The sequence below is a fragment of the Globicephala melas genome, chromosome 21 (genome assembly GCF_963455315.2).
Source record: "Globicephala melas chromosome 21, mGloMel1.2, whole genome shotgun sequence".
Taxonomy (NCBI): Eukaryota; Metazoa; Chordata; class Mammalia; order Artiodactyla; family Delphinidae; genus Globicephala; species Globicephala melas.
In genome coordinates this window covers 12,033,167-12,052,036 of record NC_083334.1, presented here as the reverse complement: position 1 = coordinate 12,052,036, position 18,870 = coordinate 12,033,167, and the positions used below count along the sequence as shown (strand labels likewise).

General features: G+C 45.4%; 1 protein-coding gene, 1 long non-coding RNA gene and 1 other non-coding gene across 4 annotated transcripts; 1 reads left to right on the top strand and 2 right to left on the bottom strand.

Moving 5' to 3' along the window:
* Positions 1–3,152: 3,152 nt before the first annotated feature.
* CDKN2AIP (CDKN2A interacting protein) lies at positions 3,153–6,472 on the bottom strand. Of its 2 annotated transcripts, none has more exons than XM_030830596.2 (3): positions 6,019–6,472; positions 5,451–5,581; positions 3,153–4,859 (listed from the first exon to the last, which is right to left on the bottom strand). In XM_030830596.2, the coding sequence occupies exons 1-3, from the start codon at positions 6,288–6,290 to the stop codon at positions 3,514–3,516; spliced, it is 1,749 nt and encodes a 582-aa protein (XP_030686456.1). In that variant the 5' UTR covers positions 6,291–6,472; the 3' UTR covers positions 3,153–3,513. The 2 variants fall into 2 exon arrangements, with proteins under 2 accessions (XP_030686456.1, XP_030686468.1); XM_030830608.2 differs by having other exon boundaries at positions 4,721–4,859; positions 5,482–5,581.
* Positions 5,971–9,272, top strand: LOC138842489 (uncharacterized). Its single transcript, XR_011377127.1, has 3 exons — positions 5,971–6,266; positions 8,770–8,919; positions 9,151–9,272. It is a non-coding gene; the product is annotated as an uncharacterized lncRNA (long non-coding RNA).
* Positions 9,273–17,835: 8,563 nt separating this feature from the next.
* TRNAR-CCU (transfer RNA arginine (anticodon CCU)) lies at positions 17,836–17,908 on the bottom strand. The gene has a single exon. It is a non-coding gene; the product is annotated as a tRNA-Arg (tRNA).
* Positions 17,909–18,870: the final 962 nt, after the last annotated feature.

The following is an 18,870-nucleotide window of genomic DNA, read 5'->3' as shown; positions in this document are numbered from 1 at the left end:
ATAGTAGGTTTATTACTCCATATACTTACTGTTTATGCTGTTAGTTTGGTTTTCCTAATGACTTCCAAGGAGGATTCTGATTCTACTCATGAGAGTTTCAAGATCACAAAAAGTATTTGCTTGCTTTGTGTTAAGGACTGGCACATGAAATCTCTAGCTTTTACTAAAAAGAATATCCTGTATCTAACCCTTCCTGTTTAGTATTACCTTTCTCCCCCCCTTCCAAGTTAGTCCATTTTGTTTGGGACCTTGTCCTTTAACTACACTACTTTTCTTGCTGTATAAACCACAAAGGAACAGATAAAGAGAACTTTAAAAATTAGGATTTTTAGATAATGATCTTCCTTCAGTAGTCTTTCTAAAGAACAGAATAGAAAAGTGGATAGAGTAAAGCTGGTAATAAGGGAAGAAAAGGAAAAAGGAATGTTCTAGCTGGATAGCAACTAAGCTACATTCACTGAAATTTCTATTAATTTTTTTTTGCAGAGAGTAGGAACATTAATGGCTTGACAACCCTGAATTTATCTGTTTTTGTTTAAACGGTAGAAAGCTACAAAGAATTTCTTTAATCATCAACCACACAAATTTTTTTTTTTTAAAGTCGTGCTCAAAGAGATACCCATAGATTTGCCAGTGTCTAGGCAGTGAGTCTATATAGGGCTTCAGCACCATTTTTTAAGACAAAGCCTACAAATTCCCCTTCAACTAGTAACAACACAAATTTAAGACTGACCTGGTTCCCAGTTGCTGCTTGCTTTGGTTACCTCCTCACTGCCATCGCTCAGGAATCCAAAGAGGAAGGAGAAATCCGTACCAAGAAAAGCTGTACTTGGCAGGGAAAATGATGGCCCCTTTTTACCTAATTTAAAATGGAGCATGCTTTTGATAACACACACCAAAAGCCTTGGAATTATACATATCCTCATGACAATCATCCCAGCCAATGGCAGCAGTGGCAGGCCCCAAAAATTCGGGTTAAAAACTCATAACAATACCATTCTTTGAAGTCAACTCTCTAACTTTACCGTTAAAAAAAAAAAAATTCTGGATTTTAGCACCATCAAGAAAAATTAGTTTCAGGTCATCATCTCACCTCACTGATTTAGAAGAAAAATCAGTATTTCCTCTCAATATCCTATTCAGTAAACTTGACTTCAAATTATTTTAACAAACTTCAACTGCACCCATATGGGATAATTCCCTAGTCAAGAATATTCAAGACATGCAGTTACTAAGGAGAAGCAGTACAAACATTAGACCTCCTTCTGTGACTCAGTTCAAGGAAATGAGCCTTTGGAATGATGCGGTCACTTAAAACTAGTAGGAAACCAGTCTGAGGGGGATTTTCAGAAATGTCATCATTTAGAGAAGTGAGAAAGGTAATAAGCAATAAAACATAGTAAGAGCTTGGACTCTGGAATCAGATATGGGCTTGAATTTGATCTTTGACCAAATTACTTTTTCAGTTTCATCTGAAAAATGGACCAAACGACAATAGTTACTCATCAGGTTCTGAGAAAATGAGAATACACACATAAGCAATTCCTCAACTGTGGTATGTACTTTGATCCTCACAGCTGAGGCAGCTCTTCTATTTTACAGATAAAGGGTTAAATTTCCAGTTAAAGTTAAAGGGTTAAATGCCTACTTAAAGAGGAAGAGCCAAGATTCTATCTCAAGATTCCAAAGCTTGTTTTCTTCTGCACGACACTATTTTGAAGAATTGTAAAATATGCATTTCTCTTAAATCAAGGGTTCTTTAAATTCTAAGCTTTTAATAGTTATAGAAAACGTTTATTAATGTTTGTTTTTACATTAAGCAGCTTCCTGCAATTCTACCATATAAGAAGTTTACTGTAATTTAAAATATATTCAGTAACTTTTATATTAACTTGAAATTTAGGAAATTTAGCCAATTCAGGAAATTACTAAACCACCTAATTAGATACATTACAGAAATTTATTCTTACTTTTCTTGCAATCATTGTCCCACAAAATATACATTCCAAGGCTGAGGAAACTGAGGTAATTAAAACTGCTTTCACAACACTCATGTTATTTCTCCTCACAATGTATTATATAAAGGCAACCCCATTTACATAATATGGACTTTAAACTTTGGTATCCAATTTAACATGCTCAAAAATAAACTTTTTTAAAAGTTACCTAGTGAAATAAAAACAATTGATTATTTCAATTCAGGTATATAAAGTATCCCCTATTATTTCTAGAATATAAAATAGAAATAACTTCATGACTTACATTTTACTACTTATGTCCAATTTTCCTACTCCAATACAACTGCCACACACAAGGCCATTTCCTGGTTTTTCTCAGTACATTATCACCATCACTGCTCAAAGTGCAGCAACTAGAAAGCCAGAAAAAGGCCACAAAGAATAATACAGTCCGAATCACCTAAGACACAGAAGCAGGATTTCCTTTCTTAACCAACAAATGTAATTCAACTCAACAGGCTCATTAAAGAGCTGAGCTTGGCTTCTCTTATTCTGCCCAGTGTTCTTCTACGAGGTTTTGTAAACAAAAAACCCACCCAGTTCTAGACTTGCAAACTGTTAACTTGTCTACCCATAAAAAGCTGTGTTATCAGCTATGAAAAATTACCTAGTTGCAATTTACGACGACTAGTGACAGGTGACAGGAATTCGCAGGAAGCCTATCGCAGGAATTGGTTCTGACTACGGGGGGCGGGGGGGGGGGGCGAAAAAAAAAACCACAACTTCTTGAAAAGGTAAAATAGCTTAAAGCATTTAATATCTAAACAAATCAATCTGTTAATAGTAGTAGTCACAAAATATGCTTAATATAGAAACCCACATTTACGTCTTTAAGAAAAAGTGTAAATTGTACTTTACCTCAAAACATAAATTAACCCACTTAAAGAATCTGCAGAGGTCAAAATCATGGTGAATTTCAAACAACTTCAGAATAAAATAACCTTAAGTATTTAACACTGCTTTATATCTAAAAAATGCTTACAGCTTCTCATAAAAATAGTCTGAGGCAACTATTTTCTTTTATTCTTTAACAGACATGTTCAACATTATAGGCAACATTCTTAAAACCTTAAGCTTCACACTTTCAGACAAATACTATGGTCCCCTTTTCTTTGATGTGAAGGTTTATTCAGCTAGAAAAAAAAAAAGCATGGTAGACAACTTAATACATTTTCACCAAATTCAAAGTAGTACAAAAATTTTAAGACTACAGAACTACACATCGTACCTAATGTGTCATTAAAAATAGAAGACAGTATTTTTTTCAGCAAATAAAACAGCATACTGGTATGCTGCTAATGCATAAACCTTTTAATGTATACTGTCATCCACAAATTATTTACAACTTCCACTGTGTGAAGAGAACTAGAATGTAAATTTTCTGCAAAACTGGAAAAAAGCAATACAAAATTTGTGAAAGCCTGTGTTTCATATTATACAAAAGTAAGTTTTTCTCTTCAAATACCAGATATTGTACACAGTGACATTTTGGACATTACAGTAATTCTTGAGGATGTTTTAATGCTGGAGGCAAGTTGACAGGCCTTGCCTCTTCATCGAGGAGTACTAAGTCCTCAATTTCACTGCCTCTGTATTTCCTTTTACATATCTTTACCACCACCTTTTTCTTGAGAAATAACTTCAAGGCTTCTCTTGATGCAACTGCTTTTGCGTTTTCTTTGCTTTTTCCACAGCCAGTGCCCAAATACACAGACTTACATCTCAGTTCACAAACAATACTTTCTTGAGAGCTCTTGTTTTGAGGCAGATCTGCCAGTTCCTTTAGCGGGACGAAAACCACATCCAGCGTTGCTTTCAGAGCCTCGACAGCTGCGTTTAGGAGCTCTCCGTGATTCACGCTGGGACTAAAGCCACCAACGGCCACCAACTTCCATGCCACCGTTTTGTACAGTCTATTGAAAAAAGGCTGCTTCTGTTTCACATCTTCATTGGTTAACTTGCAACAAGAGAATCTGACAGAACTCTCGCTCGCCTGCGCAGTACTTTTAGAAGGCAGCTGTGACGTGCTGCTCTGAGAGCTACTCTTAGAAGCCAGCTGGGACACACTTGCTATGGAAGTGCTTTTGGAAACCAAAGAGCCGCTGGTCTGGGAGCTGTTCTTGGAAGCTAACAGTGATGCAGCTACCTGCGAAGTGCTTTTGGAAGTCAGCATCGTGTTTGCTGAGGTGGTGCTCTTGGGGGTTAGTAAAGATGTGCCTGATGAGGAACTGTTTTTAGAAACTGATGATGAAACACTTGCCTCTGAACTAGCTTTGGAAGTTAACCCGCTTGAAGCTGTCTCTGAACTAGGTTTAGAAGACAACAGTGGCAACTCTATTTCTGAGCTTCCTGAGGAGCCCAACAAGGGCACCTCAATCTCTGAGGTGCTCTGAGAGGCTGAGACTGCAGAGCCTTCCAAAGCACTCTTTTTCGGGGATCCACTTTGCTGTCTGGAATCAGCAGACTGGGTCACATGACTATTCACACTGGATTTCAACAACGAAGAAACCAACGATGCTGAACCATGTTTATCTGGAGCTTCTGGTTCAGAAGCTTTTCCACACCCTACCGCTGTTACCTGAGAGGGAATGCTGCTGCTTTGGCTGGAAACAGAGCGCTCTCCATCACTTGTGGAGCTATTCTGACTCAGGGTGCCAGAGCTCCGAGCTGAGTTCCCACTACTCTCTGACTTGGTAGTTGATCCCGAACACGCTGAACTACTTTCCTGCGAAGCTAATGCACGCTCTGTTTTGGCAGGAATTTTCACATGATCTTTTTGCTCAACTGCAGAACTGTTTTTTCCTTCTATGGCTCGTTTTTTTGTTGGCTCTTCTACCCCTTCTGAAAAAAACGAAAACAAGTATGTGACTAAGCCTACCTCATACGTATCAGCTGAAGATTTACAAGACAGATACTCATATTAAAATAAAGGCACAAGATGAAAACATTTCAGGATTTGTAGATCCTTTAAAAAGTGTGGAATAACTTCATTAATTTCTTAAAACAGCGCTGAATAACACCAATAATCTCTTCATTAAAAAAATTTTTTTGTTATATTTTTTCTGTTTTTTGGCCGCCCCGCAGGGCATGTGGGTCTTAGTTCCCTGACTAGGGCTCCAACCCGTGCCCCCTGCAGTGGAAGCGCGGTGTCTTAATCACTGGACCGCCAGGGAAGTCCCCTCAATAATTTCTAATATTAAAAAATCAACAGCATAGACAACATTTCACACTTCAAAATCTCACAGAGGTCAAAGGAAACTATCAAATTCAAAGCCTAAAACACAGAGACACATAATTTAGGTTTAACATTCCAATTTGATTAATAACATATAAATTCTAACTTGTTAAAAACTTAGTAATAACGATAATTCCTAATAACATCAAATTTAAGTTCTAAACTCCTATGTATGTTCACATCTATGATCTGCTAACCATTGCTACTCGATATCCCTCTTTTCTTCACCTTGGCAACCAGTTCGTCTCTTGTTGTATGGATTGGAGCATCTGTCACTTTGATGCCTTCAGCCATACTAAGTATTTTATCCATAACTTTTTGAGGGTACCTGAAAAAACGAAGGGAAAGACACTTTAGTAAGTGTTTTTGCTAAGCTGCCACCTCTGGGGTACGAAAACAGGCCACAGGAACTGCATTTCCTGGTTGTAATCAAGAAACGGAATCAACCGCCAGGAACATTCTGTTTCCTGGAACGCCGTAAACAAACGCCCGGGGTCTGGGAGGCGGGATCCCTTCTTACAAACCTAATTTAGATTCAGTGCCCCTCTCCCCCAAGAGCGTTGTGAGCTCATCGCCAACAAACAACTCCACCGCCAGCTCCCCACCCAACGGGGGCACCTCCAGACTGGTAACCATGGCAGAGACGCCCTTCTCGCCCTTAGAGGGCAGCCTGTCCCGCGGATTCCCGCGCTTCCACCACTTCCCCTTCCGCCGAAAGCTCCGGACAAAACCGCGAGAGCAGCTCAGGGACGCCGGCTCACTCACCGGCACCCGAGGAAGACGTGGTTGGCCCAGGCCATGGAAAAGGAGATGAGCTGCTGCAGCTGCCGACTGCGGGTCCCGCTCTCGGCGTCGGCGGCCTCCTCCGGGTGAGCGGAGGCAGCGCCGCCGGCGGGGGCCAGGTCCCCGGCGTTGCGGAGCAGGAACTCGCGGCGGTGGCGCCAGTGTTTGTCGGTCTCGCCGTCGGAGCGCAGCGTCTCCACCCAGGCGGCCACCCGCGGGTTCTGGCTCAGGTACTCCGACACCTCCTGCGCCATGTTGGGCCTGCGGGTCGCGGAAGTCGCGATCGGACGCTGCGCCGAGGCTAGGAGTTGCGGGGCGAGCGGCCCTGTCACTGCGGCCTGCACCGGCGGCCCACCACAGAACGCCCCTCGAGAAGCGCAAACACCAACAACAGCGCCGGGAGCAGCTGAACCGCCCACTTCCGCCCGCTGCCGGCTCCTTCCCTTTTATAACCTCGCTGCCGCCGAGCGCCCGCGCGTCCTTCCGGTGCGAGCCGGCTCTCCCAGGACGCTTTGCGGCACCCGAGCCGCCGCGGCGCTGCGGCCCTTGCGGCGGGGGTAGGGGAGGCGGGGCGAGATGAAGGGCTCGCGCGCTTGCCGTTCCGCCAGGGAGGGCCGCTAGTGGGTTCGCCCCGGGCGCCCTCGGCTTCGGCGCCGGCCCCAGCGTTCCGACTGGGCTTTGTGACGCCACGCGCTCCCGCGCCGGGCCCGCTGCTCCGGGTGTTGGCGGAAGACAGCGGGCTCCGGGGCGGCCGGGTGGGGCAGGCCGAGTCCTCGCGTGCCGCGCGCGTCCCCGCGGACTCGAGCCGCCATCCGGCCGCGAGGTCTGGGCGCCTCGGCCCGAGGACGCTGGTTTCGAGCGGGGCCAAAGTAGACAAAGCTCGCCTCCATTTTTTCTGATTATGCAGAAAATCGAATGTAGACAAGCGAGGCATTCTGAGGCCGTCCAGTCTCGGGGCATTTAGGAATGTGCAGGTGTATATTAGCTTAAAAGTATTATACTAATAATAAAGGTAAATGATAACGTTTAATCCAGTTAGATGTTGCCATGTGGAGCCCAGCCTTTGAAACTACTTCTGACCCCGCAGACTTGGGTTTGGTTTCCGCAGTTCAACCCGGGCAGTACTGCTTCCTCTAGGGTGGATATTTGGTCAGTAACATAAACGCTGCGCCAGTACCTTCGGTCTCCGTCTTATTTCCTTAAATTAACAAACTGTAACCCCTAGCTGGACGGATACCCAGGAGGCGGCTTGGAAAAGTGCGTTTGTCTCCACGCCCCTAAACTTCCCCTCTTAGAGCTATATTTTTCTTTGCATTTTTTCCATTTTAGAATGTCCAGACTTAAAGCATAGCTGCTGGCTTGCTTATTGTTGTTTCCAATATTAGGTATTTGGGTATTTTATGATTAATAAAATTTAATAATAAAATAAGTGATACTTATAATTTATCATTCTTGTCACTTATATAAGTGACAAGAATGATAAACTACGAAATAAAAAGAAATTTTCCTCTCACTAAATGTGGATTGTGATTTTAAAATAAATCAGAATAATCAAACAAGGTAAAAAAGGAATGATCACTTAGATGGGATTAACAAAAAGCCAGGTAATTTATATACATGCTGGAACAAGCAAAATTCAACTATTGTGTGAAAATAGTAGAGCCCATTTTCCTGTCGTGCCCAATGAAAGTGCATAAAAACAGGCACAGAAATTTTTTAAGCTTACGATTTTGCTTCTAGTTTTGCTCTTCTTTCCTCTTTTCCCCCGAAACTTTAGAGGGGTGAAAAGAAGTGGAAACCTGGCACTTTATTTATTTTTTAACATCTTTATTGAAGTATAATTGCTTTACAATGTTGTGTTAGTTTCTGCTGTATAACAAAGTGAATCAGCTATACATATACATATATCCCCATATCCCCTCCCTCTTGCATCTCCCTCCCACCCTCCCTATCCCACCCCTCTAGGTGGTCACAGAGCACCGAGCTGATCTCCCTGTGCTATGTGGCTGCTTCCCACTAGCTATCTCTTTTACATTTGGTAGTGTATATATGTCCATGCCACTCTCTCACTTCGTCCCAGCTTACCCTTCCCCGTCCCCGTGTCCTCAAGTCCATTCTCTACATCTGTGTCTTTATTCCTGTCCTGCCCCTAGGTTTTTCAAAACCTTTTTTTTTAGATTCCATATATATGTGTTAGCATATGGCATTCGTTTTTCTCTTTCTGACTTACTTCACTCTGTAGGACAGACTCTAGGTCCATCCACCTCACTACAAATAACTCAATTTCATTCCTTTTTATGGCTGAGTAATATTCCATTGTATATATGTACCACATCTTCTTTATTCATTCATCTGTCGATGGACCCTTAGATTGCTTCCATGTCCTAAACCTGGCACTTTAAAAGACTGGAGAAACTTCATGGTTTTTCCTTTCATGAATTCTTTGGCGAGAGAAGGGGGAGGTCGCAAGTAAAAGAATCTAAGATTACGTACCTAGATGATATTTGTACATTTTAATCCAAGAATTTTCTCACTGTTTTTCTTTTTGCCCTGTAGCCTTCCACCCATGGGCTTCACTGCCTTGAAGGGGGTGCAAATAGAGCCTGGATTTCAAAATTAATTGTTAAAGTTATAATAAAAACATTACGGTCTGAAAGCTGGAGTATTTGTTATTTGCAAAAGCTTTACTGAAAAGATGCATGTCTTTTTTTTTTTTCTTTTCTTTCTTAAAAGGTTGACTTGGCATATGAAGATTCGGGGAATAGACCACGGACCACAAAGTTAAGAATGATAGCATATATTCTACTAGGAAAAAAAAAAAGCCTTCTCACCATATGCAGACAAATTCTCAGACTGGAGGGAGGGAGAATTCAGAGAGAAAAGGTGAGAAGGGAACCTTTGAAAACCAATGAGGGTGGGGCTGAGCAGGGAGGAGGACGTGTTGGCTCTGCGGGGACCTTTGGGAGAAGACAGCCCACTAGTGCCCAGCGTGGGTTGGCCTTTATAAGAGAAGAAATGAACTTAGAGAAGGCCTTTTATAGCTCTAGTAATTAACTATACAACTCCCTCCTCCTCCCCCAACACACACACACACACACCCCTTGTCTCTCACAGACCTTAGAGGGATCCAAAAAGTTCCACAAGGAGAGAGAAAGAGAAGAATGCTGAAGTGCTCCCAGCCACCATGGTCCCTACTTACCTGCAGGATTTGTGCCATTTTGTTTTTACATTAAGCCTTAACATTAATAAATGTTAATAAATGTGCTTGCTGCTGTGAGAATTAAATAGGATTGTGAAGTTACATCTTTCATGGGGGTTAGTGTCTAACAATCAGCATATAAAATGAAAGTCAGATAAGATATGATAACACTCTACCTTCTTTTCCTGTGGCAAGCAGTAGGCTCAATTTTAGAAAGACCCCTTGGGCATCTACTGATGTGAAGAAGTACGGAACCATGGGCTTTCTGTACAGGTTCACAAATTCTAGGTTGATTAATTTCAGTTGCAAGCGACAAACAAATTATGATTTTAAATGGCTTCTGCTTAAAAATAAAAAAGAAAGGGAATTTATTGGCTATATTACTGATAATCCAGGGGTAGACTTTGGGGATCCAGGTACTCAAACAATATAATCGGGAATCCTGTTTCTCTGCATCTCTAGACTTTGCTTTCTCTGCGTTCGCCTCAATCTCAGATAAGCTCTTCTTACATAATGGCAAGGTGGTTCCAGCAGCCCATAGCATATACATACTCCATATCTCAGCAACTGCTTTGAAAAGGGAGCTTATCTTTCCTGATAGTTTCTGTCATTGTCCTGAGGTTCTGTTGGGAATCCATTGGTTCTGTTGAGTCACGTATTTATCCCTCAAATAAACAGTGTAGCCAGGGATATGAAATATTCTGATTGTACAGGTCTGAGTCATGCATCCCCCCTAAGAATAATAAAACATCTGAGCAGGGTCAATATCATGTAAGAGAAATAACAAAATCAGTAAATAAAGAATTTACACTCAAAAAAGTGGCAGTCACAGCCATATGCACAGTAAGATCGCCAAATGCCAGAAAAGATTTTAAAGAAAGGATGATAGTAATGAGTTTCAAATGGCACAAGATAATTCTCCTGTGGGAAGCCCTCTTATCAGAGGACTTCCTTTCCTCCACATCTTAGCCAACATGATAAAATCTTTTTATAACAATTACTATATTTCCTTACAGAATATTATATAGATCCTTCCTGAAAACAATTCCATCTTTTTAGTCATGTTCCTCCAAATACCAATAAGATGAAGTTATTATTATCTGTATTTTCCCATCCTTTTGTGAAAGTTTCGCTTATGCTTAGCCCTAGATTTAAATCTAGGAGTGAGATACAGGTAGAGCTCAGACAAGAGTTGGTACTTGAAGAAGCACAGTTCAAGTTCCCATAAAATAATAAACTTGATCCTCACTCTTCAGAATCATGGACAGTTCGCACTGGAAGGGGACCTTAAGACTGTGTTTGTTTTATAGATGAGGCAACTGAGGGTCAGAGTGGTTCAGTGATTGCCCAAGGTCAAACAGCTGGTTAATGGAAAAGCAAGAATGAGAAACAAGGAAAATAGTCAGTCTGTTGACTTGTGGTCTAGGACGCTGTCCTGTGTCACATATTGCTCCTTGGTGACGTGTAATAAATTTTGATTAACTCACAAGGTGTAGTGGCTGCAAAAGAAATAGGAACTGAACCAACCCTTGTTCAGTCCAGGCACTAAGATATGACAGCAGTAATCCACTTAATTATTGGGCAATTTGAAAACTAGAACAGGAAGCATTGAAACGTGTGTTTCATTGTGCCCAGGGCTCCAATGCATGAATGTGTGATTGCCTTGAAACTGTGGGCAGGAGAGGAAGTAGAAAGTTACATTCCTGGAGGGATTGAGGGAGCCAAAGGAGAGGACAGAACATCGCCTAACTTAGTGGTTAAGAACAACCGTTTGGGAGTCAGAGATTCCTGGGGTTGAATTCCGGCTCCATTATATATCACCACTGCGGCCATGGGCAAATTGTTTAACCTCTGCAAGTTTTTTTTTTTTTTTAAGGTTTTCTTGATGTGGACCTTTTTTTTTTTTTTTAAGTGTTTATTGAATTTGTTACAATACTGCTTCTGTTTTATGTTTTGTTTTTTTGGCCCTGAGGCATGTGGGAATTTAGCTCCCCGACCAGGGATTGAACCCACACCCCCTGCAGTGGAAGGCGAAGTCTTAACCACTGGATGCCAGGGAAGTCCCTGTTTTCTTAATTTTAAAACAGGAATAGGGCTTCCCTGGTGGCGCAGTGGTTGAGAGTCCGCCTGCCGATGCAGGGGACACGGGTTCGTGCCCCGGTCCGGGAGGATCCCACATGCCGCGGAGCGGCTGGGCCCGTGAGCCATGGCCGCTGAGCCTGCGCGTCCGGAGCCTGTGCTCCGCAACAGGAGAGGCCACAACAGTGAGAGGCCCACGTACCGCAAAAAATAAAATAAAATCAGATTATAATGTGGCTGGGATAATACTGACACAGAAATAATTGCCTTTTGACAGGTGGTCCCACAGGTTTGTGATTAGACCTAAAAATCCCAGGCCAGCAAGCCGTGCCTAGGAGCCCCCCTCCCTGGACCTCCGTGAAGAATGACCTGCTTCTCTGAGATTCCACCTTCCCTGAAGCTTAGAGAGGCGCACAGCAAAGGGAACTGAGAAAGGAGTAGAGGTGAAAGTAGGCAAATGCGGTGTCCCGGAAGCCAAGGGAAGACAACGTTCAAGGAAGACAGAAAGAACTGGGTCTGATGCTGCTGGTGGGTCAAGGAGAATGAGGCCTGAGCACTGACCATTGGGTTTAACAGTCGGGAGGTCACTGATGATCCTGAGTAGACCAGATGAACGTATGAACATAACCGAATGCAGACAGGCAGAGGAAAGGGGCAGATCACATGGTACCATGTCCCTGGCTGCTGTCCTAGACTCGTCAATCACAGCATTCCCCGTGCTCACTGTTCTCTTCCAAAACACAGCTCTACCTATGCAGACCCAGGCTAGTCCTCGCACATGGTGGTCTTATTCAGCACTGTATGATAGGCTAACCATTGGCCTGGGAGGGGAGCCTGACACAGAAGGCCCTGCCAATGCCCATCACATCCCCTTTCTGAAATATGCGAGGTAGGCTGCTATCAGTAGAATCTGAAGCTGAGAGACTGCACAAGGGGAGGTTGTGAGGTAGGAAGGCCACGCTGGACCACTAGTGGGCTGAAGTTTCAAAACAGGCGGAACACATGATCATGGAGCTGAATTTATGGCATAGAAAATGGCGTGCAGATCAGAGTGCAGGGGCTGCCTGGTAGCAGGAGAAGAAGGGAGAAGCCCCCCAAGCAGAAGCAGAGATGGGGAATGTGGCTGAGTCACGTCTCGGTGGGCACTAGAGTCAGACCCACAAAGCACCGCCCTGTTCCAAACCTCCCACCAGCCCGGTGCCTCCCGGAGCCCCGTCCTTCCATCTCCTCGAGGCTCTTCCCCCATCGCTGTGAAGGTCTGCACGTGAAGCCCCCTACCTGAGCTTACTTGAGCGCAATGAAGTAAACCAGCAACACAGTGGGCACTATTTTACTAAGTCAGAGTGTGATCTCAGTAAGATGTGCTCAGAGGCTCCTGAATTAAAGCCAAAGAACAGAAACAAAATAGGAAATGGGATTGATAGACCAGACATCAGGATGTATTCAGAGTGTGGTAACAACACAGGGGTCTTTCCAGGAGTCTAGCAGGAAAAGGGTGGGTCTCTCACCGACTTTTGCCTTCCTGGGCTTGACCAAGCCCGTGATGAAGTGAGGACGATGTGAGGAAGGCCAGACTTTCGTAGTGATGGAAGTTTTTTTTGTGTTGGAGAGACCGAGGTAGGCAGCGTCCTTAAACTGGGAGCACCGGGTGAGCTAGTCCCTTGCATTCCTGAGGCTCAGTAGCTGGGTCATATGCATCTGCTAAAGATATCCCAAGGTCACTAGACCTTTGACCGAAGTAGTTATTTTTGTTGAGTTCAGTGGTCCAATGTGTCTTTTGCACATCGAATGTACAAAATTCAAAATTTGTTATGGTTCTGGGCACAGGGGTCAACTATGAGCTAGACCATTAAGGGATCAGGAAATCTCCCAACTAAACCATCTTGGGAAGGCTCTCCGGGATCTCTGCTTTAGGGCACCAGGGAAGAAGTTTCCAGACCTATTCCTGAACCATGGACACGAAAAAAGTATTCGTCAGAGTCTAGATGATTTCGATCAGATTAACTGTAGCCTCTTGATTTTCATTTTATAGACTGAGTTTTAGACTTATTACAATGATATTTATTGAGCAACTACTTTGTGCCAGGCTCCATCTCAGTGCGGGAATGCCACGTGAGTCAACAAGGGCTGGAGGCCCAACTTTGGTTTTTTGGACACTACAGATAACGCCAGCAGTTCTCGTGTGACCCTAGAGATGGGAGGAGACCCAAACATGACAGAGATTGAATTTCTCATCACACAGGCAAGTTGACTTAATATGACTTAGAAACTTCAAAATGTGGCATTTTTTAAATTTTTGCTACTTGTTTTAGAGTAAAATTCATAACCATTAGCTATATATTATCTCATTAAAACTCACAATAATCCTACGAAGTTGGTATTACTGTCATCACCATTTTGCAGGGGACATCAAGCCTTAAAGGGGTAAATAACTCAATTACTCACAGCTATTCAGGTGGTGCTGGGAACCACCTGGAAGGGACTGCCCCCTCCATCCTACTTTGCATAATAATTGGTTATGGACTTTTCAGTTTTGAATTTGGCTAAACCTTTATTTTGAAGTGGTTTCTCCTGAATTCCTTTATGAGAAATTGAATTCATTTCATAGCACTCACTGTATAGATCCACTTGGTCACCCCAGCTAGAAGTCAAGGTGCCTTGGTGGAGAACAGGACGCTGTTTCCCCTACAGGAGGGCACAGAAAGACACTCAAGTGTCACCCACTACACGCCCCCAAACCCACTTGCTGTCAACCACGCAGGTAAGGGAAATTCTGGCTCAATGTTATTAAAAAACAAAACCTTAAAGAAAAAAAGAAAAGGCAGAGAAACATCTATAAGAGAGTTCTTTGTAACAGTTTGGTAATCCGAACAGAAAAACCTTTGATAAGATCTCTGGGAGAGCGAAAGTAATTCTCCTCTCTCACTCTCTGAGTACGGATGGCGAAACAAAATGACCGATTCCACCAGCATCAATGAGGCCCTAATCCTGGAGGAAGGAAGTGGGGTCCGGTTTCCACTGCTGCTATAAAAAAAATCAGGGCTTTGTTTCTCAGGATTGCTTTTCCAGTAGTTGTGACACACGGCGGTTTTCTTTGGCAGGAAAAACGCCTTCGGAAAGGGCTGTTTTAGCCCGAGCCGCGCTGAGCTCGCGGGATGTTCCTCCCTGAGGCCACTGGGTGGCGCTCGAGGAGCCGGGATGGCGGGTCCGAAGTGGGCAACATGCAGAGGTGACTCCGAAGAAGAGTGAGGCCAACCCTCCTCCCAAAGCCATTTTCAGTGTGGACAGTCGCGGTTTTCTCCCTCTTCTATAAAGAAGGAATAAAAGCATATTTAGAAATTATGTTTTTACTTGGAAAATGCTATTTTTATTGGTCTGTAAAAGACCATCGCCGTCAGAGCGTGCAAACGCAACGTCAAGGCCGGCGCCGGACTCCACCCTTCCAGCTCCTGGCCCGCAGCCCCTCCTGTACGGAAAGAGCCGAGTGGGCTCGTGCACGCCCTTCCCCCTTGGTTAGGCCCTCGGGCCCCAGCATCTCCGCGTTGCTCTCCGGCACCGCCGATGGGCTTCCCCTACATTTTGAGTTCTGGTACCACCCCCTTGCACCTCCCCAGGGAGCAGCCAGGCCTTAGCAGTCAACTCTTCCCCTGGTCTGCTCTCTTGAATAAACTTGCTTAGCAATTTCCCTCTTCAAAACCAAACCACGCTAGAAACAAGGGGTTCCTATCGGCCCTCCACTGCCCTTTAGCTACATACTGCCCATTGCTTGCCTCCCCTTCTCAACAAGCGGGATGGATTTGGCTGTGAGCACGGCCTCGACTTCCTCCCTCCTATTTACTCAAATCCACCCTGACTTAGTTTATGTTTAGTTTTTGTTTGATACTGATCACCCCTATCTCCTTCTCCCCTTGGGTCCCCCCTTGGCTCCTGAGACTTACCTCCCTTGGGCTTCCTCCCAGGCTCCGCCCTCCCAGGCCCCACCCCTCCTAGACCTGCCCCCCCCCATCCGCTCCCCCTTTCTGGGATCCACTTGCGCGCAGCACTCTGCAGACCTGTGGAAGGGAGTCCACAAAAGGCCCCACTCCAGCAGGGGGTAAAGACTTGGGCCTGCTGGACAAGGTGACGAGTTTTTTTTGTTTTTTAATTTATTTTATTTATATTTGTCTGCGTTGGGTCTTCTTTGCTGCACGAAGGCTTTCTCTAGTTGTGGCGAGTGGGGCCTACTCTTGGTTACGGTGCACAGGCTTCTCATTGCGGTGGCTTCTCTCGTTGCGGAGCACGGGCTCTAGGTGCGCGGGCTTAAGTAGCTGTGGCTCGCGGGCTCAGTAGTTGTGGCTCGCGGGCTTAGTTGCTCCGCGTCATATGGGATCTTCCCAGACCAGGGCTTGAACCCGTGTCCCCTGCATTGGCAGGTGGATTCTTAACCACTGCACCACCAGGGAAGCCCAGGTGTTGAGTTCTTGATCCGCATTTATTTTTACCGTTAGAAGGACCTTTTCTAAGGCTCTTGAGTAATGGATAGGTTCCCAAGCTCAGAGGATACATGTGTCCCCTACATGCCGCGGGGCTTGTAGGGGAGAGAGGGTTGGAAAGTGTGTGAAGGGTGTTCAGTGCTGGGCTAGCAGTTGGGACCCCATTTCACAGATCCCTAATCCTCGTGTGAGAGGCAGACCCGGGGGCCACTTGGGGAGGGCTTGGGGAGGGTCAGCATCCCTCCCTGGGCTCCCCCAAGGAAGGCTGGAACCCTGGAGCTCCAGTTATTTACTGCTGTCTGAAAAACTGATGCGGCAGATCAGCTCTGCAATTTGGACAGGAATGAGGGCATGGGAGAAGCCTCATCTCGGCTACACGAGGTATCAGCTGGGGCACGTCAGGGGGCTGAGGATCCACTTACAAGATGGCTTTCGCACATAGCTGGAGAGTTGGCGTTGGCTGTTGGTTGAGAGCTTGGGGGCTTGGTTCCTGTCCCCACGGGCCTCTCTACCATCGGCTTGGCCTTTCTCAACCAGTCTGCTGGCTGGTTCCCAAGAGACAAGAAGTGGAAGTTACCAGTTTCTTAAGGCCTGGGCCCCAAACTGACACAGTGATTATCTTGCATCCACTGTATTCTATTGGTTAAATCGTTGCCAGGCTCAGGTTCGAGAGCAGAGGACAGAGATGCCACCTAGTGATAGAAGGAGTATCAGAGAACTGGGGGCCATGTTTTCAAGCTGCCACACGTAGGATCCTGCCTTTACCCCTCTCTCCTTCTCCATCCTTTTAGGTTGGGACTGGGTGGGGACAGTCAGTAAAGTGAAGCCCAGAAAGTTATGGTATGGATCACGCCTTTCTCCACCCCAGCCTTAGGGCTGCTTCCCTCAGTGGTGGTCAAGCTTGCAGATGAAAGAAGGGCCGTGGTAATTTAATGTGTCCCTTCCAGGAGGGTGAAAAGGAGGGGAGGGGAGGAAGAAGTTTCAGGGAGCTTCAAGCAAGCTGGGGCTTCCATCTGGGGCAAGAGGAATTATCTGAGTGAAGGGAAAAGAGGTGAACACAACAGCAGAAGCATTTCTCAGTGTTTCCGAGAGGCCTCGCCCGATGGCCTGCTTGTACGGAGCAGAGTTCCTGCTGTTATTGTGATGGTTATAGGTGGGTTATTGTCATTAGAATGAGTTTAAGCTTCTTTTCCGTGTTCTTTCATGGTGCTTCAAAAGTAATAGAAATTAAGAGTCCTGAGGCCCAGCCAGCTCAGGCATTTTCCTTTGAGGTTGGGGACGAGGAAGCCAGGTGTCGTGCCAATGAAGCTGGACACCTGTGCTGCTAATTAACCTCACAAACGCTGCCAAGCAGCTATGGGGGTGATGACCGTCTCCCTCCAGACCCAGCCCAGTCTTGAGCCCATGACCTTGAGCGACACTGTACCGCCCATGGCTATTCTATAAAGGGGAGAATGACGGCAGGCAGCGGACTGGCTCCCTGCAATCATGAAGGTAACGAAAGACATAAATACACGAAGCACCAAGGCTTGCAGGGTGAGCGTGGCTCAATGCCGGGAACCGCAGTGGCCTTTTTACACCAAGTAGGCACGTTTTCCTGATATAATTGTCTTCCTTTTGCAAGCATTGAATTAATTTCTCTTATGCACATATGCCCTTCTGCCTCTATCTGCACTCCATAAATAGTTGCTATTAGTTGCCATGTCTTGCTTTTTATTATATGCTCATCGAGACCAGAAATTTCACATCCTCTATGCTGCGAAAGGTCCCGGGTGGATTGAATATAATGCCACGCTACTGAGAAGCCCTCAGGAAATATTATCACTATTTATGAAAGTGGCAACTACTTTAATCGAGATGTGAACAACGAAAAAGGGCTAAATGCCCTTGGCACTTCACCTCTGTTGCATTGGGAGAGACTGATTTTTTTTTTAAGATTTATTTTTTTTAATTTATTTATTTTGGTTGCGCCAGGTCTTAGTTGCAGCATATGGACTTCTCAGTTGCGGCATGTGGTCTTTTCAGTTGCAGCATGCATGTGGGATCTAGTTCCCCAACCAGGGATCGAACCTGGGTCCCCTGCGTTAGGAGCGCAGAGTCTTACCCACTAGACCACCAGGAAAGTCCCGGGAGAGACTGATTAACACAGACTTCCAACTAACTCCTTCCCTCTCCGGCATCTAAAACTCGGGTGCATGTAGGTCACTGAGCAGCTGTGTGGGTGGGTGAGAGGCTTTCTTGGGCTTAAGCCAGAGAGCCCAGCTATTTGCAGCAGAACTAGATTTTTTTTTTTTTTTTTTTTTTTTTGCGGTTCGCGGGCCTCTGTTGCGGCCTCTCCCGTTGTGGAGCACAGGCTCCGGACGCGCAGGCTCAGCGGCCACGGCTCACGGCCCAGCCGCTCCGCGGCATGTGGGATCCTCCCGGACCGGGGCACGAACCCGCGTCCCCTGCAACAGCAGGCGGACTCTCAACCACTGCGCCACCAGGGAAGCCCAGAACTAGATTTTAAGATATGGAAAACTTGGTAAATATGCCAAGTAGGAGACAAGGAACCAGGCCAGGTCAGGTCAGGCCCCCAAATGGAGCCTCCAAAGAGGCTGGGAGGTCACGAGGGGGTGTGTGTGCAGCCAACACCAGAGGCTGGGGGTTCCTTTGAGCAAGCGGAGGGCTTGGGGTAGCACCGGGGCCAGTGTGCTGTGTCCCTTCCCTGGCTTCCGTTTCTTGAAGCTCCATTTCCAGCTGAACATGTGATCGCTATCTTGCTGAGTTCAGGCAAGATAAAATCTGGGAGGGGCTGCCAGGATCCACATTTCCATCATTCTCAGGAAGTCAGAAGCAGGAGTTCTCACTCCTTGCCGTGGGTAAGTTGTGACTGGGTCTCCCGGGATGATCCCTGGGGTATGTTGGGTGTAATACCATGCTCAGTCATCGCTCTACAGAAGCTTGAGAAAAAAGTGCAAGGTAGGACTGAAGCTTTATAGAGAATTATGCCACTGTGAGTTTTAAAACAAGCAAAAGAAAGTCATGCCTGTCGCAAGCAGTCACACTGCACAGAAATGCAAAGTTGCATTTCTGCTGCTACCT